The 27729-nt window shown below is 41.2% G+C and overlaps 1 protein-coding gene across 3 annotated transcripts in view; it reads left to right on the top strand.

Moving 5' to 3' along the window:
• NCOA2 (nuclear receptor coactivator 2) overlaps nucleotides 1-27729 on the top strand; it is a 266794-nt gene that overhangs the window by 196482 nt on the left and 42583 nt on the right. For all 3 annotated transcript variants that reach the window (XM_061172244.1, XM_061172245.1, XM_061172246.1), the window contains exons 5-10: nucleotides 12989-13092; nucleotides 17135-17312; nucleotides 19861-20049; nucleotides 22406-22507; nucleotides 22800-22943; nucleotides 26372-26519. In XM_061172244.1, the coding sequence (XP_061028227.1) occupies nucleotides 12989-13092; nucleotides 17135-17312; nucleotides 19861-20049; nucleotides 22406-22507; nucleotides 22800-22943; nucleotides 26372-26519 (865 nt within the window). The remainder of the gene's footprint in view (nucleotides 1-12988; nucleotides 13093-17134; nucleotides 17313-19860; nucleotides 20050-22405; nucleotides 22508-22799; nucleotides 22944-26371; nucleotides 26520-27729) is intronic.

Below are 27729 nucleotides of genomic sequence, written 5' to 3'. Positions count from 1 at the left end.
CCAAGCAAAGATGACAGGGATGCAGAAATGAAAAATACAGCCCCTGGCTCAAGGACTCCACAGTCTCGAGGGAATTCTGAGGAGCTCCAGATCAAATCAGATGATTTCCATATGGTGTAGTAAGTGATATATATTATGGTTGTGTTTTGGAGGAACAGAGGGTAAAAATTTGGCTCCCCTGAGATTCCAGGAAGATTTCCTGGAGGAAATGACACCTGGGACCAAGGACCAAGGAGGCCTCAATCCTGTCCAGTAAAGGTAGTGGCACCCAAGAACCCAGCAATGCCTGGCCTGCTCTTTTGAAAATACCCCAGTTGAAGTAGATTTTCATGTGTCATGTTGCCCTGCTTGGGCTGGTCCAGAGAGACGGAAAACTGGTGTTTCCCTTCTAAGAGACAAACGCTATTGGCCAAAAAAAAAAAAGAAAAAAAAAAAAGGCAGCATTATTTTAATATTTAAAAAGGAAAGAAATTTACATTTGGTACTCATATTTTACCCCAATGAGAGTGAAAATTTATGTTTTCAGTGTTACCATAGATAACTGAAGAATTTTTATTACTGTTAATACTGACATTGATTTTTTTAAAATTTAAATTTATTGGTAGAAAAACCATAGAAATGATACTAAATTTAATTCATTAACGAGCAATGTCTCAAGATAACTTCAATAAAATACCCTCTTGTAAGTTTCTGATTCAGTTCTGTTTTATCACAAAGGGGTGTAATTTTCCTTCAGTAGAAACTTGTCTATTTCTATTTCTTTTCACTTGACTTAGCCTGATGAAGTCTGTCCTTTCCGTTTTTTAAACATGCATGATTTCACATTTTTCTTTGTTATACAGTTATTTATATTACATTATTTAATGTCTTTTTTTATTTGTAATTTATAAACAGGTTTATTGGATTCTTGTCTTTGTAAGACTGCTTGTAATTATAAATGCAGAGTAATAATACTACTTAGCGCCTTTCTTCTGTGGCGCTCAGAGTTCTTCACATACATTATCTTATTAAGCCTCATAACATCCCTGGGAGGCAGGGGCATTTTGCAAGCGATTATGGATTGCTTTGCTGAATCAGCACAGCCTCACAGCATTATGATAAGCTTGGAAAAGATTGAGGTCATGTACTAACTTGCTCTCAGGAAAACCCACATGCAGCCAAATATTTTCCTTGGCAGTACAGACCTAACAACTGCCACCATTCTAGTCTCTGGGAAACCCACTGTCTGTTGATGCCATTAAAAAACTTTCTGAAAATGCGAATCCAAGACAGTATACTGCCCCTGCCAATTCAGAGGCAGGTGAATTACATATGGCATGAGTACAGCATCCTCTTCCAATCCAGGCTTTCAGTCTACAGAAGAAAGGCTACCTCTGCTCTCTGCTCTCAATACTGGACCTGCCCAGTTGTCATGTGTCTGCCTCACTATACGCCATCAACCGGCAGGCAGGATTTCCAAACACAGATTGCTGGAATTCAAACTGTTCATCTGTGTTCACACTAACCCTGTTACAAAATGCCATTGGGTAGAACTTTACTGAAGTCTTGGTGACAGCATAATATGAAATCATCTAGCATTTGAAAGCTTAAGCAGGATAATTAAAACTGAAAATAGGAAGAATACATCTTGATTTTATTTCATCATTTGAGGGGTTGTAGAATGGTGGGGAAACTTATCTCTTACGGCTAATATATGTAAAACAAAATTGTAATTTTAAGCTAATTTAAGCCAGTTAATTTGATAGGGAGTAACTTAATTACTATTATGTCTTCTTCATATTTATAATTAGATAGTTAATTTTGATATATGCCATGGCCTGTATGGATGATCATAATTAACCTCCTGAGGATGTTTTTTTCTTAATCCATGCGATAGCCATGGCACTCACTGTGTGTATATCTTTCAGTTGTGGCTCAAACTTTTCCATAACTTGCATTAGAGAACAAAATTTTCAGACTTTCCTTCTTCTGGGGGGCGGGGCACGCTGCATGCGGCTTTTGGGATCTTAGCCCCCGACCAGGGATTGAACCCAGGCCCACAGCAGCAAAAGCGCTGAGTCCTAACCACTGGACTGCCATCCCTGTAAGACTTTAAATAAGATGGCTTTTAAAAATTTCTTGCAAGTGGATTTGACTGCTTTAAATAATCTTTGTATTTGAGAGTACATAACATATAAAATCCAAGAGAATTACTAAATTACCAGTGGTACCACGAAATTTTTTTCTCTTGGCTTACAAATTTTACTGGAGAATTACAGGACCATACACAAAGAAAGGAGAGGATTCCGTTGTAGAAAGGGTAGTCAGGATATCAAATTTAGGGGTCTTTGTAAATGTCAGCCTTTGTTCATTTCACTTTGACCTCATCATGCAAATTGTGGTCACCTCTTGTCCACACTTTTGCTGGGCTTTCAAACATGCAGGTTCTGAAGTTTCTAAGACCCTCACTGCACGCCTGCTGCCTGGTGAAGCATGTCAGTTTCCGCGTGAAGCTGAGCCTCGTCTTCTTTTTAATTGCCTGCTGCCGTAAATAGTTGTGGAAAGCTGATTGATGACTCAGTGCCACTCCTGCTTAAATTGGAGAGATTTCATGCCATACAGTATTTAAAGGTTCACTTTAAAGATGTATTTAGGGACTTCCCTGGTGGCACAGTGGTTAAGAATCCGCCTGCCAATGCAGGGGACACGGGTTCGAGCCCTGGTCCGGGAAGATCCCACATGCCGCGGAGCATCTAAGCCCGTGCGCCACAACTACTGAGCCTGCGCTCTAGAGCCTGCGAGCCACAGCTACTGAGACCGCATGCCACAACTACCGAAGCCCGCGCACCTAGAGCCCGTGCTCTGCAACAAGAGAAGCCACCGCAATGAGAAGCCCGCACACCGCGACGAAGAGTAGCCCCTGCTCACCGCAACTAGAGAAAGCCCACGCACAGCAATGAAGACCCAATGCAACCAAAAAAAATAATAAATTTTAAAAAAAAGAAGAAATCTGATGAAAGCACTCTTCTGTCCTGGATCCCCGGGTAAATGGGTGATTCTTAGACATCTACCTGGATTGGGTTTATAGTTTCTTAAGAGCTAAGAATGGCTGGGAAAATCCCAGAGTCTGATTAAAAACTCCTATGATGCCCAATCTACCCTTTTTTTATGGAGCAGGTTGAAACTTTCCTAGATGATAATCTGGATGAATAAAGTTGCTCTCTTTTTGTTTTTCTTCATCTCTCAGGTGTAGAAGGAGCATCAGTGACTTTTCTCCCCACCTAATGCTGCCCCCATTGGCCTGACCACCACGGGAATTGTCCTGATGTCCTTAGCACTTACAGTCTGACCTTCTTTCTCATCCCTTTTCTACTTCATACTTTGACTACAAAAATCAGAGTCTTAGACTAGACCTCCATTAAGTTAAGTGTGCACTGAAGCTCTTCCAGATAGATCCCTCTAAAGAGGCATTTGTGGGTTTTATAGATTGTGCATATCCTGAATTTCAGCTCCAGCTATAAAACTGTTCAGTGTTAACACAGACATGATTGAGCACCCACTGTGTGCCAGCCAGTGCGTAAAATGACTTCTCCTGTAGCCAAAGGCAGCAACGCTGTGAATGGGACAGATGTGGAAACAGATCAGTCATCTCACAGCACCAGGGTCAGGGGGAGATAGGCACCAGGCATCGCAGAAACAGAGGAAGGGGTTTAGCTTGATTGTTGTGAGCTTCTGGAACAGTGGTAGGGTCTTCAAAGAGAATGGTGGAAGGGTATCTTGTGCAGATGGAACAGTCAGAAAATACTTGAAATTTGGGGAGAGAGGTAATAAATATTGCCAGGGCGTAAGGGAGGACTACTGGGAGATGAGTTTTGCTGTGCTGATAAACAGAATAATGATTTGCAAGATAGAATATTTATATGACTTAGACCAAAGTCTTCTTAAGGATTTTAGAAACAACTTTTCATATAATTTCCATATTTTAACCTATTTATTGAAAACTTTACATGCTTCTGTGGTATAATTTTGTTGGCATTGCTTGAGTTAACATACGTAGTTGAGAGAAGTGAAACATTTTTAGTTTGGTCCTTTGAGAGGCTGCCCTTAAATTTTCTGAATGAGTGCTGAATTCGAACTTCACCTCACTTCTCATTTTTCTCACCTATTGATTTTTTTTTCTGCCTTCATGTGGTCTCAATCTTACCTTTCAGCCTTCTAAGCAAATTATGATTCCTCCATTTCCTCATTCAGATGACTCCTAAAACCTTAGATAGCAGCGCCCAGTGAATTAGATTTAACTTGAAATAAGCAGTTCTCATATTTTATTTTGCCCTCATCTCTTCATAGTCATTGCTAGAGAAGATGCAAGCAGAGACCACTGTGCTCACATTGGAGAATGAATGAATCCTGACAGCCGAGGTTTAATGACATGTGCTTGTTGCCTTTCGGTTGATTCACTTGCAGTACTTCCGAAGCCGTATTTCCATGGATTTAAACAAGATTCTTTTCACTGTTGATGTGGTTTACTGTGTATCTGATATTTTTTTTTTTTTCCTTCCATGGTCTGTCTTTAAATTTAAGCTCCTACCTCATAGACATATTTAGATTATGTACAAGAAAGAGATTCTGGACAAATTGTTACATACGTTCATGGCTTACTACGAAACATTATCCACTGTCTGTTTTACCTATCAATGCACTCAGTATTGATAGGTAGTATTGAAGTGGGGCACTAAATAAAATGGTACATTGGTAATAGCAGAGTCAATGATAGTTCGTACAGACAAAAGCATCTTCTAGCCATTTAAACCCAGAATCTTTTCTGGTTACTGTTTTCTCTCTTGATCCATGCAGTACATTAATTTTCAAAGTAGGGCCTGCATATTTCAAACTTGTGGCATGGTAGTTGATTCTGTGTAAGCAGTCATGCCTCACCATTGATGAAAACGAAACGAGGCACACTGCTTTCTCCGAAGCAGAGAGTGTGGGGATTTTGCTGGGTGGAGGTAGCCTTGAGATTGGTTCATTTTGCCATTTCTTGGTGCTGAAGGGAAACCATGATGTGGTAATGCCAGCTCAGTGTCAGAAACAGAGGGAGGCGACTTGGAGCTGAGGTTCCTCCCACTCCCAAAGAAAGTGCAGCTGTGCGTCTTTAATATGCACGGCAGGAGATTTCAGCAGCCCGATGATATATAGTGCATTAATGTTGAAAAGATAAACACATTTGGAGAGCACAGGAAGGGCCTTGTGTTTTTATGTTAGCAGAATGCTTCCTAATGAATAAGAATGTGCTGCTGGCTTCACAGAGCCAGATGGCAGCTTTTCTAATTTTAGTTGGGTGCAGATGCATAATTCTCTGGTTTTACCTTCCAGAACCTTTGAGATGCTACATCACTTTCCCTGTAATATTTTATCTGTAGTGCTTGGCCAGAAACTGCCTGTCGTCGTCTCAATGACTTCTTTGCTCTGCATGGGTCCCAGTGCTGCTGGGTTTGACAGTCACTTCACCTGAAATCATCCAGCTCCTAAATGCAGGAAAAGGTGGAAATTGTGGATGTATTCCCACTAGAGTCTTAAAATTTGTTGTGGAGGTGATTAGACTTGTGTTTGACGTCAGTCTACTGAAAAATTGATAGGTATCTGGGTGAGTGATTTTACTCATTTTGGAGCAGTGGAATTAATTATAAAACCCGCATAAAGTCTCAGGTTCCATTTTAGTCAAAGATGCTAATACTTTAAATAATGCTGCTTCCATAAAAGCAACTCTCCTCATGCTTGACCAAACATCAAAACAACTTTTAAACTCTTACTTGTTACACGTCAGGGAGGTCTAAACATGGGCAGTGTTAAAATTTTTTCCATGTATAGATGTAAATACCCCGTGGCTTATCTTTCTTTTTTTTTTTTTTTAATCTTTCAGTTGATGTATTTTTCAGAGTAAATGATTGATATTTGTTCAAATTCTGACTTTTTAAAGATAAACTAATTTCCACAAGTTCTCCATGGCCTCTTCAGATGATTTTTTTAAAGAGAAGGAAAAGAAAGAGTATAAACCTCTTTAATCATGGCCATATCACCCTGTCCCTCCACTGGGCAGACATTAAACAGCATTTAGTTTTCTAAGTCATTGGTGGTTGCCACCACTGCTGCTGAAATTAGAACAATTACGTGGCTGTCCCCTGAGCCATGACTGCTATCCCTGTGAGGAGGCAGGACTCTTTCTGGTCACAGGGCAGAAAGGCCCTGTGAGTGTATGTTCTCAGTTCACCTGCCGAATAAATAGACAAGACCTTCTAATATTATAAGATTCACTAAGTTACCAAAAATCAATAAATGATGTTCTTCTAGAACATGTAAAGGTCTTTAAAAAAAAAAAAAAAAAACAACACTTTATACTTTAAAAGTAGCTAAGTATACTTTTTTTTTTTGGCCATACTTTGCAGCCTGTGGGATCTTACTTCCCCGACCAGCGATAGACCCCGGGCCCTTGGCAGTGAGAGCGCCAAGTCCTAACCACTGGACCACCAGGGAATTCCCTAAGTGTACTTTTTTAAAGAATAAATAAATTTTTGGCTAGAATTGCAGTTTCTGATTTGTTTCTGTTCTCACCAGGAAACTTAAATTTTACTTTTCTATGTATTTTTAAATCACTTAAGTACCTAGAGATTAAACACTTCCCTAGTTGCCTTTCCTTGTGTTCTGAGAGAAAACACAAATAATAACTACTTATAAAGAAAAGCATATGACATATAATATTAATGATTTTCCCCCAGTTTGTGGTATGACTCATCTTAACACGGTCCCTGAAGAGATGGGGTTTGTTCTTTGCTCTGAAACTGGAAATGTAATTAATTGGTATTGGATTTCTGGAGCGCAGGCAAATGGGGGAAGGGACCAGATGGGACTGCTCTCGAGCAGCCACCCAGGAGGGAGGGGGCCCTAGGAGAGAGATGACTGGGCATCCTTGGACAGTCTCTCCAGTCAGAGCTTTGCATTTGTAAAGCGGGGCTGTTTAAAAGATCAGAGCTATTTTATGGTATTTTTGTCTTTGGGGAAGTGAGGAAGAAAAGGACAGAATTACTGTTTTCATTGTTATTCTCTTAGGTCATATTCTTTATCTAAAAAGAATAACTTTAATGGTCAAAGTGCAGGAGGAAAAAATGGAAGTCAGGGCATGGGGGAGAAATCTTTTTGTAGGCTCTGAAAATTAAATTTTATCATCTCTTTTTTCGATTTAAGAGTTCCATCTGTAATAATGAGATTTCATAAGGTTTTGATCATTTGAAATTCCGGGATGATCTTTCAGTAAACTGTTGAGTTTACTGAAGGATATTTTTGTAACAGAATATATTTTTATGGTTAATGGATGCAAAATATAGAAAAGTAAATATAATTTGTGACCGCTGAGAAAACTGCCTAATTTAAAAATATTAAATAGTATGTTTTAGTATAGTAATGCTGTTCTTACAGAAGTATAAATATATCTAAGGATTTAAGCTTATTTATATCTGGGACATAAAAATAGCATACTCATTCTTGAAATGCTCCATCAAAATACCAATGTATGTCCGGTTAACATAACAGTATATCTCAAAGGAGTTCTTTTCTCTTCCTCCTATTTAATTTCAAAGCCCAAATGAACATTGTACAGAGGTAGTACTTCATGAAAAGTACCCAAATAATATAAATTCATGGCCAGTTTAATTTAGATTCCAATTACATTGGTAAAGCCATATTTCTGGGTATTTTCTATCACTTCATATTATTGATATTCTAATACTGAGAAATAGCCAAAGCACATATCGAATACAGAATTGAATAATAGATGACAAATTAGCAGGAAAATGCATATATACAAACACTTAGTGAGGATAGGCGTGAAGGGCCCTAAATTCTTCACCCTGTTTTCTTATTTATTTACTCTGTGAGTAGTGAACATTTCCCAGTCTCTTAGTAAATATATGAATAGTGTTGTATAAATGAACATTTTAAAAGTTCTCTTGCAAATAATCAATGGTCTCATCTGGAGTTTTCTTTCCAGCACACGTTCCGCAATTTCATATTGACCTTGGGAAACATTTTTGTTGTTTTCATTTTGAGTCAGATTCCTAGAATTCCAGTTTAGACAATCTTTTTGCCATTATTCCATAACACTGGTTTCAAAGGCCAGGCTGAGATTTGCTTGGGGAGGGATGCCACACGTCCATTGCTTTTGCCACATGCTCATGAATCCTGCAGAATCCAATTCGACTACCATGGATGTGAAGTATTTTCAGCTATGTCCAGCCTTTTTTATCCCTTCTGTGAACTGAAAGTTAGTTCCTTGCAGTTCAGCCCTCAGTTCTCATTTGGCTCAGCTGTCAGTGCTTTGCCCCTGCAGCTGGATGTAAGCTCTCAGCCCACAAGGATCCTTCACTCCACCTGCACCACAAACATGCATGAGACACATAGCAAGACATCCAGACACGTGGACAGTGTAACTGGGCGATTTCCCCGTGCGAGCCCCGCATTCTCTGTGACTGCTTGTTAGCTGCCGCTTTTCTCCTTTTGAAGATTTTTCAGTTGAATGTTATAAAGAGGAAAAAAGGACATGTTTTATTATTACAGTTTTTCAGGATGATAATTATTTTTGTCCAGGCTTTACAGTAGAGCCCAAACACATGTTTTATCCCCTCTAAGTCATCTCGTACATTAAATTTTAGGCCCTTGCCCTAAATTATACCTGATCTGTAGATTCCTAAAGATGAAAGAAAATGCTATGCAGATACAATCTCATTCTTCATATTTTCTTTTTCTTTTTTTTTTTTTTGGCCGCGCCACGCAGCATGCGGACCCGCCCAGGGGTCAAACCCACACCCCCTGCATTGGGAGCGCGGAGTCCTAACCACTGGGCCACCAGGGAGGTCCCTCATTCTTATTTTCCGATAAAAGTCAAAAATTCAGTGCCTGAACACATCGCTAGAATATTTAGAACAGTCTGACCTGAAAGTTTATCAGTGTTTAGGAACCTGCATGATTGAGTTTTCCAAGTTTGAATCTTCTTAATTCCACAAAATATTAATTAATGAATTCAGGAAACTTTGGGGTCTTCAGAATGATGATTGGATCCTCAAACTGCCAACATCTCACAAAGTATATTGATTGTCTTTTAAAGACTTGGGAAATATAAATACGACACAAGAATGTAATGGATAGCTCAAGGAGTATGGCCAATATTTTATAATCACTTTAAGTGGAGTGTAATCTATAAAAATATTGAATCACTATGTTGTACACCTGAAACTGATGTAATATTGTAAATCAACTATACTTTAACTTTTTTTAAGAAAGGACTCAGAAATGGGTTATCACAAACATTGTTATTTTGTATTTATTTTGCCATAAAATGAGGCATTAATATAGACACCACAGAAAACCATAATTTATTACTATCGTGATATCAGAACCTCATATGACAAATAGCCTAATGTTTTCCGGTGATCAGTGATAGGTGTGGGGCTGCCTTTGTGATTAGCTTTTGCCTCCTATCTCACTCCGCCTCACCTTAATCTAAATTAAGTCCATTCTTTTTTTAAAATTTTATTTATTTTTGGCTGCATTGGGTCTTTGTTGCTGCGTGCGGACTTCCTGTAGTTGCAGCGAGCCGGGCCATTCTTCATTGCGGTGCGCGGGCTTCTCATTGTAGTGGCTTGTCTTTGTTGCAGAGCACAGGCTCTAGGCGTGCAGGCTTCAGTAGTTGTGGCTCGCGGGCTCTAGAGCGCAGCCTCAGTAGTTGTGGCGCACGGGCTTAGTTGCTCCGCGGCATGTGGGATCTTCCCAGACCAGGGCTCGAACCCGTGTCCCCTGCATTGGCAGGTGGATTCTTAACCACTGCGCCACCAGGGAAGTCCCAGTCCTTTCTTTAAGAAGAATAACACCACCTGTTGTAACAATGGAAGGATTAGAAGGACCTGGGAGCCTGCAAGAATGTGAGATGCCGTGAAAGTTGATGACTGAGGCAAGACAAGATGATTCATCATTTAAGCCCAGTTCTCCTCAGGAGACCCTTTCCCCATATTGCTGACCCCTGCACCTGGAGGGCCAGTGGGCCTGAGGGGGAAAATCAGTTCCTTTCCCCACCACCCTCGATTCTAGTTGCCCCTGCATTCCTGGGGGTCAGTGCCAGCAGTGGGTCTGGTCTCGTCAGTCAGCCACCAAATATTCAGTGAAAACCTACTCTGACGTAGGGATGGTGCTGGCCACTGAGGATACACCAAGGATACCCCTTTCGTGAAACTCCTGGTGGGGATAGTATACTGTTTCCTGGGCTGGGGTTCTCACTGCAGGAGGGGAGGAGAAATGATACCTTCCAAGAAGATGTAGCAGCATCTTGTGCAAAGAAGGCCTTTCAATCTGCAGATTCTGATAGACCTTCTCTGGGGACGTCTTCTCAGGCACACCATCCCACTTTGAGAGTCATTGCTGCCACCGAAGATGCTGATGGGAGCACGATGGCCCTGTGAATGGTTAGGAGGCCAAGGAAAGGCTGAGAATTACTCAGTCTGCAGGGTGTTAGCACATGGTTCCTACACCCCGAATGCCGCAACACCGCAGACAAAAAGTAAATAAATGAGAATGCACTAGGACTGCGTACATTTATAATATCTGTTACGTGGGTTTTAAGATTCAGTATTAAGGAAACTCCGGGATCCTCAGGCCTGAAGCCCGCACAGACCCCCGCCAGTGCAGGGCTGTTAAATTAGAGGAAGAGTAGGTGAAGCAGCAGCTGAGGGTGCCAGCCCTGTCCCTGGACTCGTGTGGGCAAGTGAGCAGACACTGAAAAGAAATCTGCAGCCGTACGGAGTGACTAGCAGAAGCGGGGGTCGGGGCGTGGGAGTCTGCCCCGCGTGCGTTTACTTGGTGGTGAGAAAGATTCTGGGAGGATGGGGCAGGGGGAGGGGATGGGGAGAACATGTGCAGTAATTATCTGGAGAACCTGAGGCGCTGCCTGCCTCAGTTAAGACTGGCTGAGGAACTGGGCTGAGACCAAGCCAGCAGATGGGGTAGGGGACCTGCAGTCAAGAGCTAGGGAGGGCAGCAAGGAAAGAAATGAAGTGAGGACTAACACATCCTCACGTGCTGAGTTACGAAGGCTACCAGACGGGTTATATCTCTATTTATAGCTGGTCACAGTTATTCAGATCTAAGCAGGTGAATCAGGAACGTCGCAGAGTCATTGAGAAAAGATACTCTCTGCTTCTAAGTTCTGCATTTGGAACTAAGTAAGGGAGAGCTAATAAATGACATATATACACTACTATGCATAAAATAGATAGCTAATGAGAATCTGCTGCATAGCGCAGGGAACTCTGCTCAGTGCTCTGTGGTGACCTAAATGGGAAGGAAATCCAAAAAAGAGGGGATATATGTATACTTACAGCTGATTCACTTTGCTGTACAGCAGAAACTAACACAACATTGTAAAGCAACTATACTCCAATTTAAAAAAAAGACAGATACGGGGACTTCCCTGGTGGTCCAGCGGTTAAGACTTCGCGCTCCCAATGCAGGGGGCCCGGGTTCGATCCCTGGTCAGGGAACTAGATCCCGCATGCCACAACGAAGATCCCGCATGCCGCAACTAAGACCCAGCGCAGCTAAATAAATAAATAAATATTTTTTAAAAATAAAAATGAATTTTAAAAATTAAAAAAAGATTTTTAAAAAGACAGCTATGCTAGTAGTAAGTTACATTTGTAAACTCCTTTCTGGTTTTTAAAGTGTGTTTTACACATCATCCCATTTACTCCTGTCACGGGCCGTGACGCGAGAAGGCAGGTACTAAGGCCTTAAAAAGTTGAAATGACGTGCTCTGACTTGTACTAAGTGGCTGAGCTTAGACTTGAACTACACAGGCCTTCTTCCCTTTTCCACTGATAAATATGCATGTGGATGTTTTCCATCAGGGAGCGGCAAGATTTGGAGGGCCTGTGTAATTCCTAATTACTTTCTAGGTTCCCAGGTACAAATTAAACGTTACAGGTTTTCAAAATACTGTGTAAAATCTTCTGTTATGAAAAAAAAGGAAGCCGAGTCTACTAAGTTCATGAAAGCAAGTTGACTCTGAGTACTAAATTGATTTACAGTTTTCTTTACTTGCATTTAATTACAATGATAACATGCAGAGTAAACAAGGATATCATTTATTCAGGACAAATAACTGGCGCATTGTTTTGTGTCGTTTCCTAGCAAGTTTTGGGATGTATCTGTTGTGCTTTAAACTTTTCTTGGTGTTCTTGAAATAACCTGTTTGCATATGTACATTGACGACTGTGCATCTGCTTCCTCCGTGAGACTTTTCTGTGGTGGAATGTCTTCCCAGGCCTCGTGGGGAGGCATTTTAGTCCACACCTCTGGACTAGATAAAAGGGCAGCCGTTGAAATTCTCCAAGTGCTTGATGGGGTGCCGCTCTCTCTGCCTTACCTTGTCAGGCACCTTCCACCAGACAGGGGCCAGTCTTTCTGGTTACTTTAAATGTGAAGGCGACAAGAGGTGGGACAGTACAAGAGCCAGGGGAGTGTCACGTGGGAGCAGCCACAGTGGTCAGGACGCGTTTTTATTCCTTCTTCAAATGCATCTTTGATTTCTTTCCCGAAGCCTGAACAACAGGCCCCGGGTCATCCCAGCTCGGGGAATCTCTGCAGGCGGCACTAATTGTGCCGCGGTATAGAGCAGTTTTGCAATCTAGAAAAAAAATGCTTGTCAGGGACTGGCGTGAAACCCCTAAAGTCATTTTATCGGCAGCATGAAAGGGGCTGAGCCACAGGTTCTGGAGGGGAAAAGTTAATGTTCCGGCTCTGGCTTCCAGCAGTTTCTCCCGTGCAGTGGTGGTGGGGATGTACTCTAACTTTTTTATAGCTGGCTCTGATCCCACTGGAGATTTTTGAAATCGTTACAATAAAAATGTTTCTGTGTCACTCTGTCCTTGAAATAGCACTGCTGTTGAATTCACGCTTGTGTTTGTTGCAGAGAAAGCAGCAGCCGCCAACGTAGATGAAGTGCAGAAGTCAGACGTGTCGTCCACCGGGCAGGGTGTCATCGACAAGGATGCACTGGGGCCTATGATGCTTGAGGTAGTCCACCCTCATTTTGGTTCTGTATCTTACAGTGTTGTTTATCCATTATTCCATTTAATTTGCAAGTGAATGTAATTTAAGGAGAATCCACACTTAATTTTCCCTCTTAAAGTTGAAGTACTGCTGACCTCTTTAGCTGACTATTAATAATATGTATCTAGATTTTACTCCGGATTCCAGCTTATATACGTTTCGAATTGATAATACAGAATTAAATTAAGTGGATTAGAATACAAATTTGACCAACTTTAACTGTCAGTTGAGCATTCATTTTGGAAAACCGTGCTCACAAGTCCTGTTAAACTCTGTGATGTTGTTGTGGTTTGAAACGTTCCCAGAACTCTTAGGTTTTCCTATATGCATGTCCATATGCCCGTATATACAGGTTAAAATTTGAGGACCAAAGGAGGTTTACTCGGGACTTCCCGGGCAGTCCACTGGTTAAGACTGTGCGCTTCCACTGCAGGGGGCACAGGTCCCATCCCTGGTCAGGGAACTAAGGTCTCGCGTGCCCCATGGTGCAGCCAAAAATTCAAAAAGGAGGTTTACGCCTGTTATTTATGTTACTTCAACTAGTTTATTGATTTCATAAAGACGAAAATTGAAGGAATAGGCAGAACTCTTAAGCATCACAAGTGTGATGAATTGTCGTAACTGCCTTTTCTTTATTAACTTTAGGAAGTTTTATGACCAGACTACTATCTAGATTTTGTAAAGTCCCACTTTCTTATTTTATTAACCGGTACAGTTTTAAACACCAAGTCCTTTGCTGTACCTATTCCAGAATTAAAATTTAAGATGTAGGCTATGGTAAGATGAGGGGGAAAATGTCAGTGAATATATAACAAGAAGCAGAGGAGCCCTGAGACATAAATTATGTCAGTTCTCAGGATAATTCACTCCGCTGATGATATGATGGGATTGAAAATTACCGCATGGCCAGAAGCTCTGCAGCATTGCCACTGTAGAATCACTGATCTTGCAGCAGCTGCACGTATGTAAGAAATTAGGATTTTTAAAGCAGAGATAACCAATAATTGCCCCTTTTTTTTCGCTTGGTGCATAAGATGATTTTTATTTTTAGAAAATCTAATTCTGTGAAAATCTACCATATAATCGGAGGGTGGGGGGACACAGAAGAAATGTAAAGCTTGTCTGACCCGGTCTTTATATTTAGAAATGACAGAATTCATTCCTTGGGTCTGACCTTGCTGGCCAAAAGACTTTAAATGACCCCACGTTGGCCCTTGCTTATATCTCTTTTATCACTGGCTTGAAAACATTTAACAATAATTTTCAGAGAAAAAGCAAAAACACACTTAACCTGATTTTCCCGAATTCACAAGGCCGTGGAAGGCCAGAGAGTGCTACTTCCCACTTGGTTCTTAGAAGCAGATGAGAAAACTCTTAACTAGGTGGGCTGTTTATTTAGAATTAGATGAAAGAACTCGAAACAAAATTCATTTGGAAATGATGGTAATCTAAATTTTTACAATTAGGAAGTGCCCATATATCTGTGCTTATTCCTTATATGGGGGGAAATTAAAGTAGGGTGGAAACTCTTGGGAAGATTTTTGAGGCTTCTAAAAAGAAATGCTTGCAGTAACCACAAGGCTATGACTCAAGCCTTTTGAGAGTAAGTTCACTAATTGCAGAAATCAGATTGCTAGATATCAGTGGACCTGATCTCGTAAGATCAAATAAATCCACATTTTCACTGTTTCAAAATAGTCTTCTGAGAATTCAGGGCGTTGAGCAAGCACCTGTTCAGCAGGACTTCAGTGCTAACTGTGTGAGAGGTAACGCTTTGAATCTAGAGACTTAAGGTTTGAATTTGCATCTTTATCCCTGTTTGCATGTAATAATCTAAACGGAGAAAACTTGTTCTCGTTGAGCCGTTCTAGGCATAGATGCACACTCATGCTTACATCATAGCATAGTGGTTGCTAGGCAACAAAACCAAATGTCAGCTTTTTTCATCAGAGCATATCATAGTGAGCTTTAAAAAAACAAACAGTTTTATAAGATGAAAGAATTTCATCTTTCAGTTATATTATGCCACAGTCAGTCTTTTTAGCGTGGTACAAAGCAGCAGGAAACTACGTGCACTTCCAAAAGTGAACAACAGGTAATATAATTATGACAATCCCTGTTGAATGTGTATTTAAGCAATGAGTTTAAAAGGACATTTGGTATATAACTAATCAACTGACTTCCTGTCCTACACACACAAACACACACACACACGCATACACATTCACACACACACACACACACACACTCACACAAGCTTTCCAACAGTTGATGCCAACATACTGTGGAAGGCTGTTTACACATAGTCTTGCTTTGCCCTGCATATTGTTTATACCATTGGGAAAACCTGACTGAACATTTAAGAAAAACTTAAAACCAAATGGTGTTTTTTTTAAATATATTTTTTAAGAGCTTTTCATTGGTGCCTTATGGTCAGTTCTAATTTGAGAGAGCGCTTAGTTTTGTCATGAAACTAGAATTAAAGATGGAATATATTCAAAGAAAGCTCACAAAATAGGAGCCTGTTAAATAATAACTTAAGGAAAAAACAAACTAGAGAGAAAGTAAACACTTTATGCCCCATTCATACACTTTGTTATACTGGTGTGTCCATGTAACATTCATGTTAAAATAGTAGTAAATACACAGCATGAAGAAACCGACATGAACTGTGTGGTCCACGTGTTCCTGGCCCAAGGAATGCCTGGTCAGTATCAAGCCTCTTCTAGCCCTGATCACTCCCCTGATCCATGAAACAGCTCTGACAAGTGAGGATCAGAAAGAAAAAGGAGGAGGAACCAAGAGAAACTCACTGAGCTCAGTGAGCTTTGCATCACCCAGGCGACCATGATAGGAAGATGGGCTGGGTAAATACTGGAGAGCACTGTGCTGCGTGGTGGTTGAAAGCATGGCCTTCGGAGTCACATCCACCTGGATTTGCAACCCAGCTGACTAGTTGCAAGTGCTTAGGCAAATCCCTTAACCTCTTTGAGTCTCAGTTTTTTTCCTCCTCTGTGAATTGGAAAAGGGAAAACATTCCTTCCAGAATTGTGAATATTAAAATGACACTGTGTGTTTAAGGCTCAGTAAACGTGTCTATATCTATTATTATCCTCTTGATTTCCTGAAATGATCCTAGGTCCTTCATCTCCTTCCCTAATCTGTTTTGGAATGACAGCAAAGTGAGCTATGCACCCATCACAGGAAAAATGCTACTGCTATCTGGGTGATTTAGGAACCTGCATCTTGACAACTTGGAGAACAAGTAATAGAGCCAGGCGTGATTAGTTAACTTTCCAGTCCTCCCTGTTACAAACCTAAACCTCAAGGCCCTGTGTAGTCTCAGGACAGTGCTGGCTATATCTCAGCCTGAGGTCCCCAGGAAGACTAGTTTGTCACATCAGAGACACACCTCCCAGACTCTTTCCCCATTTACACCAAACAATAAAGGATTGGCGTTCCTTAAAAGGTCTGAGATCACCTTCGATGATTTTCGCTTAAGCCTTGGAAGCTTTAAAGGTAGTAAAATTTTCTGATTTTTTTCCTTGGCATTTATCCTTAAACTGAGGGAAAATTATCAATGACCTCTCCTTCCCATTGTATTCCATGAGGAAATGTACAAAAAAATGACTCTGTATTGGATCACTAGCATAAAAGTTGTTCTCGGCCCTATGGAGTACATCAATCTCATTTGGAAATGCAAATAAATGCCTGTATACTTTTACGTGGCAGTAATTATCTCCTGATGAATTAACAGAGTGAGTGTTTGTCATTTAGTTTGTGACAAGAAACCCTGATGTAGTCTCTCTCCCACTTACTAAGATGGACTCATTTCAGCAAGAGAAAATGTGTTAACTGTTTCTGAATGATAGGAGTGGTGCCAGAGAGATCACTCTTCTCTCCACACGTGAATTATGTCTCCCTTAAAGGGGCCACTCCCTTCTTAGCAGTCGGATGTGATTTTATGCTGCCTCCTTTCTAACACAATTTGTGCCTCTTCCCTTAGGCCCTTGATGGGTTCTTCTTTGTAGTGAACCTGGAAGGCAACGTTGTGTTTGTTTCAGAGAATGTGACACAGTACCTAAGGTATAACCAGGAAGAGCTGATGAACAAAAGCGTATATAGCATCCTGCATGTTGGGGACCACACTGAATTCGTCAAAAACCTGCTGCCAAAGTCCATAGGTAAATGAGTGTCTCCTGGGTCTCTCCTCAGCCCCTGCCCACACGCACAGTGTCTTGGCCAGAGGGCAGAAAACAGAACTATATTCTGTCCGCTGGGGATAAGAGTAACTGGGTAATTTTTTAGAGATGCTTGTGTTAACTGCGTAAGCTTCAAGGTCAGGCAGAAAAGGACATCTGTAGGTACTGGTCTTGAATGAATGATCGTTTTGACCCTATATTTCAAGTAAGTAAAAATAATGCAGTTGGAGAGTAGGCACATGGCAACTGTTTTCATGGGATTTATTTGGTTGTTTTTTAAGAGGCTGCCGATTGCCTCCCGCCCAATCCAGTGCCCGTCGGCTCTGCTTTGTCCTTTTCTTCCGTGACAACCTAAGACGCAGAAGGTCACGAGGAGCTTGAGATTCAGTTTATTTTGAGTCCTGCTGGTGAAGGGTATGATGTGGGTGTATACGACATTCTAAAAATAAAATGCTGAGGAACAAGTGGCGTGTGGAGGTTCGAATGCTCCCAGCCTGGGAGCCCGAAATGGGCTCTGGGGCTTCACAGGACTCCTCAGTGGCCCTGCGGGTGGCAAGGGCCCCCACCCCCACCCCCCGCCCCTCCACGCCCGCTCCCTGCTTCCCCTTCCTGTCTTCCTCATCTCGACCTGGAGATGCTATCCGAGAGTGTCCGTGATTCCGAAGGGCCGTACTTTAAAGCGGGTGATTCACAGCGTGGGCCCACCTCAGTGGCTGCTCTAGAGCATTGCTGTTCCCAGTTACTAAGTGGCTCTTTTTTTATATTCTCACTTAAGCTGATGTTGCTGAGAATGTCTTCGTGGGTAAAAAGGAGTGCATATTTTAGTAGAGAATAAGGTCAAGTCCTGAGTTAGCAAGTATTTCTGTTCCTTTTCTTAAAACTGTTTATGCTAGCTGGTCTCATTGTTACCATGGTAAATAGGAAAAGGTCCTTTCACATTCCATTGTGGCTAGCTTTTCTTTAATAGGACAACCCTTTGTTCAGAGTGACTGCAGCAGTAATACAAAGTATACGTGTGAGGTTCTTCCATTATATTCTCTAGTAAATGAACAAGAAAGTGGGATGTCTTATTTCAAGTAACTAGTATTTTCAAATCTCTTCAGTAATTTTATGACTTCCTCAGAAGACCTATACTTATTAATTCGCTATTATTAATTCACTTGTCTAAAGAGCTCTTTGCCTTACTTTATATTGTACTTTTTTATACTTTCAAATTACGTATTAACCTGAGTGAACAAGAACTTTTTTCTTTGATTACTCTATGTAGTCTTCATTATGTAAATAAGCTTTTAAGAATGCTGATGGTAAAATAAACTTCTCAGATGTCTGTATAAAGCTAGCTGTGGTTCCTCCTTGTAAAACAGCCTCCTGTAGTTCACTTGATATTTCCTTTTTCTCTCTAGGGTTTGTTTCCTTCTTTCTTCCTCTACAGCCCAGTGCCTGTGGGGTTAGCATTGTGTTCACCTAGGTGTCCTTTTAAGCGTTTTCTAACTAGTGACTTTCTGAGAGTGCATTTGCTTGTCTTATGACTGGCCCTTTTTTCTGAGTCCCCTCTTTCATCGTCCTGCTGGTCCTAATATCTTTTAGATAAAACACAAGCGACAGTAAAGAAAAGGGCACCAAAGTGAGAAGTAGGGTCGGTTCTGACTCCAGCTCTTCTAGAAGCTGAATATTTCTTTGCACATCAGTTTTCTCGTCTGTAGATGAGGAGGCTGATCTGGTGATCTGTAAACACCCTTAAATTCTCAAAATCAGTCATTATTTTATTTCTCTCTTTGATTTCTCTAATGCATCTCCCCCCCCAAAAAAGAGGGCTTTCTTCTCTTTCATCTTTTTCTTGAATTAATATATATGTTTCTAAGTATTGATACTAAAATAGAAGACATGTGAAGTAGTATTTCATTGAAAAGAAGTAAATGACATTAGCAGTGTATCCTCAAGATCATCTCAGTCTTATGAAGAAATATGCATGAAGCAAAAAAAAAAAAAACTACAGCCAAGTTACAGAATATACAGTAAAATTTCAGTTAAGTTTTAGGAAAGAAAGGTCAGTAAGAAGAGGCAGTGTGGGATGCCTAGAGCAGTTGGTTAATTATCTAAAGGATCTCAGCCGTAGAGCAGGAGTACATGTGGATGGGAGACATAGAGGCAGCCGGACCTTTTAGACAAGGTAGCAGGTGCAAAGATATCCATGTGGGACTGGGTATGGAAGGTGATGGCGGGGAGGCTTGTGCTGGGCAACGTGAAAGATCTGGTTAGATGGGTAAGAAGGGGCTGGTCAGTAATCAGGGCCTGCACTTGAAGGGAAAGAGTCATGGTGAAGAGTAAGAAGTGTGTAAAAGACATTTGAAATTCCCAAGAATTAACCCAATAATTTTGCCCCTTTAGATTTTGAAATTACTTAGAAAAGTATAAGCACTATATAAAAGTAAGATAACCATATGTTTCCTACATCGTTCTGATAATTAGGCAGAAGCCAGTCTGACGCTAGTTTCTTTACACTGTCGGGTTGCTTTTGCCTTTTGCTCAGTGAACGGGGGAGCTTGGTCTGGCGAACCTCCCAGGCGGAACAGCCATACTTTCAATTGTCGGATGCTGGTAAAACCTTTACCTGATTCAGAAGAGGAAGGTCATGAAAACCAGGAAGTACATCAGAAATATGAAACTATGCAGTGCTTTGCTGTCTCTCAACCAAAGTCCATCAAAGAAGAAGGAGAAGGTAGGGGCCGCATCTCTGGGATATGTTACATCATGTATTCCTGTGCTACTTCTTTCACACTTAATAATCTGAAATTAGAGGCCACACAAAGAAAAATGTAGAGGCAGTTTCTTTGTTCTTTTCACCTACTTAACAATTTTTGTGATAAATTCAATTATTAAGTCTTTAAAGCAGCACGATCCAATAGAATTTGCTGTGATGATGGCAGTGTTACATGTCTTCAATGTCCAACACAGCCGCCACTAGTTACATGTGGCTACTGAGCATTTGAAATATCAGTAATGCAGTTGGGGACCAAATTGTCTGTTTTATTAAGTTTTCATTTAAATAGCCCCATGTGGCCAGTAGCTACCCTGCTGGAGCACGTCCACTAGTGTTGAACCTCTCGGGGATCCTAGGCTCCTCTGAATGTCTATATAGCAAGCTCCGAGCCACGCCCTGGAAAAACACACATGGTACAAATAACATCTTTCATATACTTCCAAGGGATTAATGGATTTCATATGGTTTGTCTATGGATGCTGCGTCCAGGATAGGAGAGGATGGAGACGGGAGTGGGGATTGGGAGAAGGGTTCCAGACTGTGAGCTCATAGGCTTTTACCTTTAAAGAGGTGCTGACGTAGTTTCCACCCCCTACGCCCTCCGAGCAAGCCACTCCACACTGCTGCGTGTCACTGTCTGTGACATGGGACGGTGCTGAAGAACGCGTTCTGCACGTGTAGCAGAAGCGGGGGAGCCGGGGACCATCAGTCAGTGGAAACACTGTGGGCTTTGTAATCAGGCAGGCCAGCTCCTAAATCAGCCGCTTACCAGCTCTGACTTTGGGCAAAACCTTCTCGACCTCCGAACACCCGTGTACTCTCTTAACCAGTGAAGTCAACAATTCCAGTATCACAGCGTAATAAGGATTAAGTGAACATGCCTGAGCCATGATTGGCATTCAATACTAGATATTTAATCCTCTTTTTAAAAAATATGTAAGTAATTTTTAATTGAAATTTTATTGGAAAGGAAGTTAATAGAGCTGTCACAGATGATACATAGCTTTCAAAATTAAGTTTTTACATAGATACGGAATGTCAAGCGATTTTATTCTCCTGTATGCAACAGAGTAAGTGTTGCTAATACGTCCATCTGTGATAATATTCTAAAGCCGTATTCTACAGCTGAGCTGACTTATGATTTTGTGCTATATATTTATTTTAACATTTTTGTACATTTAAAATCTGATTCCGAATGTTTACACAGTGTAGCATAAGAGTAGGGTTTCTGAGGCATGGTGCGCTCACGTTCAAATCCTGGCTTCCCCAAAGTTTTGTGTGATGTTGGGCAAGTTACTGAAACTCCGTGCTTTGGATTCTCCTCTGTTAAATGGAGATAATGCTAGTATCTGCCTCATAGCGTTGTTAAGAGGATTAAATGAATCAGTAGCCTATAAAGCAGCTAGAAAGGTGTCTGTCTCATAGTAAGTGCTCAAAAATTTAGGTTTTATTAATGTTGAGGACAAGGATTACATTTATTTTTGTGGTACTCACTATTACTGGATATATTTAAAGAACTTCTTTCCCGAATTTAAAGGTGAACAATCATAAATCAGCGACATAAGATATGAAGAGACTTTTTAAGTCAGCCTTTTCCCCAGCATGTTTGAAGTTGAAAGGGCTTGCAATGTGCTCTGCACGTTACAGGATAAAACACATCCTCCCTGTTCTCCAGAAGTGAACACAGACACATAAAACAGTTGAAGCGGGGTAAGGAATAAATGCTTAGAGCTGTGTGAGAACCTAGCCGTGGCCAAGACTCTAAACTTGGCACACACTGCATTTTCTAGGATTTGTTCTCCGAATCTGAGTCTAGACTCTGTTTATATACTTCGTTTTAAATTGCATATTGCCACTGTAGGAGCATTGACATAGTTGGGTAGAAGGTATATCTAGTTCTCCTGTATCTTGGTGAACCTAAAACTCAAGGAGCAAACCCTTGACAGAGTATCAGCTTTTAGTTTTCATCATTTGTGTGCTTTCTTATGAATTCAGCTGGCTGTTACTATCAGCCAGTTAATAAGAAAGGATTCCATTCTTTTCCACCACTGGGGAGATGGTTTCAGATGGTTGACTCCGGTATGGTGGATGTGCTTTTATCACGTGTGTCGTGTGGCTTCAGCGGTTTATCCTCAGCTCCCCGAGCTCATCCGCCCCCAGCTGCTTCCCACTTCAGGGGAGGAGCCTGGGTACATAGTGTTTCGTCGCTCTCTCCCTTATTGATCTGCAAGGTTGTGCTGTCAGAAATGCATTTGATCTTGTTTGAAACACTAAAAAAGCCTGATATGATAACCATCAATGTATGTGATTGAAGATTTGCAGTCCTGCTTGATTTGTGTGGCTAGAAGAGTCCCCATGAAGGAGAGACCAGTTCTTCCCTCATCAGAAAGTTTCACTACTCGCCAAGATCTCCAAGGTAAATTTTCTTGCCAAAGAAATCCTTCTAGAATACCTACATGTTTGTAAATGCAAGGAATGGGTCTAGAAAATTATGAAGAAGCTGGTAGTAGTGGCTGCTGCTGGGGCAGAAGCGTGGAGGAGCTGGAGACGGGGGCGGGGGGGAGGGACTCCTTTTCACTGTCTACCCTTTTGGTCCATGCACTTGTGCTACCTATTCCAAATAAATAAATTTTTACCTTTTTAAGGTGTACTTATTTCTATAAAGAATAGATCAGTACGTAGGTATAATGCTTGCTGTTATTTACTAGGCAAGATCACGTCCCTGGACACTAGCACCATGCGGGCAGCCATGAAGCCAGGCTGGGAGGACCTGGTGAGGAGGTGCATCCAGAAGTTCCACGCGCAACACGAAGGGGAGTCTGTGTCTTATGCTAAGAGGCATCACCATGAAGGTAACCATCTCTAAATGGTACTTTTCTTGAAGTTCATCTTGCTAAACTACTGCTTTTTATGAGAGCTTTCTCGGAAACAGTGACTGCTGAATCCACCTCCGGGGACTTGGATCTGGTGACTCTTTGGGTTCGTATGTGCTTGCATCGTCTTGCCCAGAATTGTCACCGTCTGAAGGGAAATTGAATAGGAGAACCTGTAAGGCTAAGAGTGTGATGAAGGAAATCGAATTGGGCATGATAATCTCACAAAGACAGATGAAAGGAAAGGGAAAGAGATCATTGTCTTTGATGCTACGGCTTCTAGATGTGTAAAACAACGTACTGAGGTCCCCTCTAATAGCAAAAGAAATACCATCTGAATCGTAAGGACACTGTGGAAATAAGAATGAAAGGAAATTTGCAAGAGCAGGTGAATTCCTGTTAGAGGCGACAGTGGGATCCCAAGCCCTCCTTCCGGATGACGACCACTGAAGACTGCCCAGATGTTTCTAGAAAGAGATAAAGTGACTTGTCTGAGGTCGCACAGTTAGTTAATAGGACACCTGGAACTAAACCCAAGACTCGGCCCTCCTTGAGCACCTGGCCTTTGCCTGGCATTGTCCCTCTTTCCGTGAGCCCCTTGACCGCCACAGCCCACCTAGGAAGTGGGCGTGTGACTCTTGTGCTGTCAGTGGGGAGCTGACACAGGTGACATGGCCTCGGGAGCCTTCGATTAGAAAGTGTCAGCTCCTGGGACTTCCCTGGTGGCACAGTGGTTACGACTCTGTGCTCCCAGTGCAGGGGGCCCGGGTTCGATCCCTGGTCAGGGAACTAGATCCCACATGCATGCTGCAACTAAGAGTTTGCATGCCACAACTAAGGAGCCCGTGTGCTGCAACTAAGGAGCCCGTGAGCCGCAACTAAGCAGCCCACCTGCCGCAACTGAGACCCAGGGCAACCAAATAAATAAATAAATTTTTTTTTTTTAATTTAAAAAGTGTCAGCTCCGGAGCTGGATCTGGGGCCCATCCTGGCCATCACTTCACCACCGCGCTGCTCCCATGGTTCTTTCTGCAGCATCACTTTTTCTCAAGTGCATTCTGGGTTTTTGTTAAATTGGTGAGAACAAAGAAAACATTCCTTTCTTTAGCAGGACTCCATGGGGGAGGGAGACACTTTTTCCTTCTGGTCTTCTGACTCTCCTCTCGTGGACCCTGCATGTCCTGGCAGGGGCACTTGGTTATGGGCGTGGATTCTGTGGGGGCCACGCTGCCTGTGAGGGACGGGGGCCCTGTGCCTAATAACTCAGTTTGGCAAATCGTCTGCATTTTTGCAGAAAAAATTTGTAACTCATTATTGAATATCAAGTTTTAGTTGGTCATCTTCCGTTTAACGTGCATCCATGACCTTGGCATTTACCAAGAGTGTTTGTATGTTTAAACTTTATGCTTTTAAGATTGATTATGAAAAAGTACAAGTCATGGTAAATGACCTCTCTTTCCATTCCCTTATTTTTCCCTCATCTTATTCATCCTGTTTATCTTCTTCATCCTTATTTCTTAGAAATAAATAAGCACATAATCCAACAACTTGTGTCTTCCAGCATTTTTCTGTAAGTGGGAAAGAGTAAGAGGAAATAAAGATGCTACATTTGACAGAAATCAATAATTAACCTGCCATTTCGCTAGATCTGGTTTAAAATAAAAAGAATAGTGACAAAGAATAAGAAATCTCCATCAGCAGCCGTGTTCAGTGTCCTTGGGCCCTGAGTAGCAATGCCCCGCATTTAATCCTGTGGCTTCGTGATTCCTTACAAAAGGGTTTACGCAGATGTACTAGGCACTCTGCTAGGTTTAAACAGGTGGGACCCACTGAAAGGAAACCCCGCAATGCGTAAAACACATTTCATCCAAATGTGTGAAATAAGTCAGATTGAAGGTAACCATTTGCATTGAATAAAAATCTACTGGAAGGCTTTGTTTACATGGAGGAGCTTCCTGAATGCGTTCAGGGGCTTGCTGACACAAATCTACTCAGCAGAGGTGTTTGATATAGACCAAATGGAAATGGAAAATCTTGAGGGATCACAGCCAAGGTTGGATAAAATTCTGAAATTACAAGCCATCGGAAATACGGGTCCTATTATAAAAATGGTATTTATGCCACCTTTTAGTGGCATACTTAGTGTACAAAGCAAGATACATGTATGTACAGTAATTCATTTCCAGTACTGCCACTTCAGAGAAATCATGCAGCAGTTGGTGGCAGAAAGTAATACCTAAATACTGCATGTCCCTAAATACCTGGAACTGCAGGGGTGTTCATCAGGGAAATTGCTCAAAGTGAAATTTTACCAAAAAATCTGAATCCACGTTGTGTGTCAGCACCGACCTCTGTCTGACTGTCTGTCTGTCTGTCTGTCTGTCTCTCTCTCTCTCTAATTTTGTGGTAATTTTGTGGAATGATGAATGTGCTTGGCCACTTTGGGACTAACTAGTCAGCCCGCAAAATTTGTGCTGAGGATTATGTGGTAGAAAATGGTAGTCGTCTTAAAATGGTTTAGAAGGTAACTAAACTGTATGGCTCCTTTTTTTCTGAATTGAAGTGTTCTTTTTTAATATGCAGTATTTGACAATTTTAAAATACAGTTGTTTTAAAGATAAATCTGAAATTTTAAGAGAAATTATTTTAACCTAGTGTTATATTTTCTGCTGTAGTCTTGAAAATGGAAACGCCTGACTCTTTATCCAGACATTAAGCCAATTCCATGTCACTAAGATTTGTACTTTTATTACTTCAGTTTTCCATTTAGCCTTTTTTTCTCTGAAAAGATTCCTGTGATTGTTTATCTTTTACTTCCTGTTACCCTGACCACAGAAATAATACTTCTTACACACCGAGAAACAGAATTGGGGAATAGTAGTGTGAGATAATGGAGTAAACAGTACGTAACTTCAAGATGAATATTCAGAGAATATATTCGATGGCATAAGTTTTACTGTAACATTTACTACTGTATTCGTTTGAAGAGAAATTAAAGGCAAATTGTACCCTTTAGAGGTATCATGTTTATGCATTGCATTGTTTCCTAACATTTTAGACAAATCATTGTAAAGCTTGCTTTGAGCTAATAAATTGTTTACACTCTGTTTTGCTGTGATACTGAAGATTTTAAAAAGAACGTAGTTTGAGGGTCCAAGCTTCATTTGCGGGGAAAAAAAAGAACAAAACAGTATATTGAATTTATCGGTACTTTGAATGAAAGATAAATGTGCTTTTAAAAATGTATAATGTTCTAATGTCATGAAATATTACTTAGAATTCTGTTTAACCTGCTGGTAGGAAAATAATACACTTAACGAAGTTTATTACTGTTATTATGTCTTGTCCTGCCCTCACCTTCTGATTCTGTTTCTAAACATGCGTTCTGCTTCCTTGCTTGCCCGCAGTGCTGAGACAGGGACTGGCCTTCAGTCAGATCTATCGTTTCTCCTTGTCCGACGGCACTCTCGTGGCTGCACAAACGAAAAGCAAGCTCATCCGCTCTCAGACTACTAACGAACCTCAGCTCGTGATATCTTTACACATGCTGCACAGGTAAGCCTTGTTCTGGGGCACCACCTGCCCTTCCCAAGTCAGGAGGAGAGGTTCCAAAAGCAGGAAATCGTCCCAGAGCTTGTCAGGTTTGGTAGACATTTCTGTTGACCAACCCCAGGCATGTAAAATACAAATTAAGTTAAAATTAAATTGTTATTAACTGTTGGCTAAAAGACAACTCCCGATACTGAAATTCAAAGTAGGGCTACACTTTGAATTTTAGCCTTAATATTAGTGAATTTTATTTTATTTTATTTTGTTTTATTTTATTTTACGTAGGCCGTGCCACGCGGCTTGTGGGATCTTAGTTCCCCAGCCAGGGATCGGACCTGGGCCCTCGGCAGTGAAACCACGGAGTCCTAACCAGTGGACTGCCAGGGAAGTCCCAATACTAGTGAATCTTAAAACCCAGCTGGAAGGACATAGACTAGCACTAACTTTGCTCTGACATGACTGACTGCCTGTTACATCAGAGAAGAGAATTGATCAGTTCCCAGCGGTGATACATGCAGGGCAGGAATATAGAATGACTTCTGCTCCTGTGTGTTTAAATCTAAAACTTTCAAATATACGTAGACTTAGAAGGAATACTTTAGATTGTTATTCTCAGGTTTAAATTAACTTTTTGACATTAGACTTTAAACTGAAGGGTAGTGAACATTTCCATAAAAAATAAAAATAAGGAAAATTGAATGTTGATTTTAAAGTAAGTGTCATAAACCATATAGTTTTAGAGCACCAATTTAGGGAAATGATTGTATTTCAAGTTATGTAAATATTTACATGTGTGCTACGTAAGACTTTATGAGGTGCCATCAGCAGATATCTAAAGTTGCTCTGAAGTTCTCTTTTATTACATTTCTCAATTATTTATTTTCTTTTTACGAATAAAAAAATCAAGCAGCCCTGTTTGCCAACTGTTAATAAATCCGACCTCAAACTGAAACAATTTGAAAGTGATTACAGATGCGCCACATTTCACCCCCCTCACTGAAAGCTGGTGTTTGACAATTTGTGAAACCTGTTTTGTTTGGATTTGTGAACACGTTTGGTAACTCACAAGTGACTGCCAAGCTGTAAATTAAAGCTCATAGGGCTTGGAAAATCATCCAGCTCAGCAAACCTGCTTTGAGACCAGGAGCGGAGTAGGGTTGCCTGCGAGTTGGGGAATAAGATCACAGACTCGGGACGATCTGCAGTTCCTTCCATG

This window comes from Eubalaena glacialis, chromosome 17 (genome assembly GCF_028564815.1).
Source record: "Eubalaena glacialis isolate mEubGla1 chromosome 17, mEubGla1.1.hap2.+ XY, whole genome shotgun sequence".
Classification (NCBI taxonomy): Eukaryota; Metazoa; Chordata; class Mammalia; order Artiodactyla; family Balaenidae; genus Eubalaena; species Eubalaena glacialis.
This window is presented reverse-complemented; position numbering and strand designations above follow the sequence as displayed.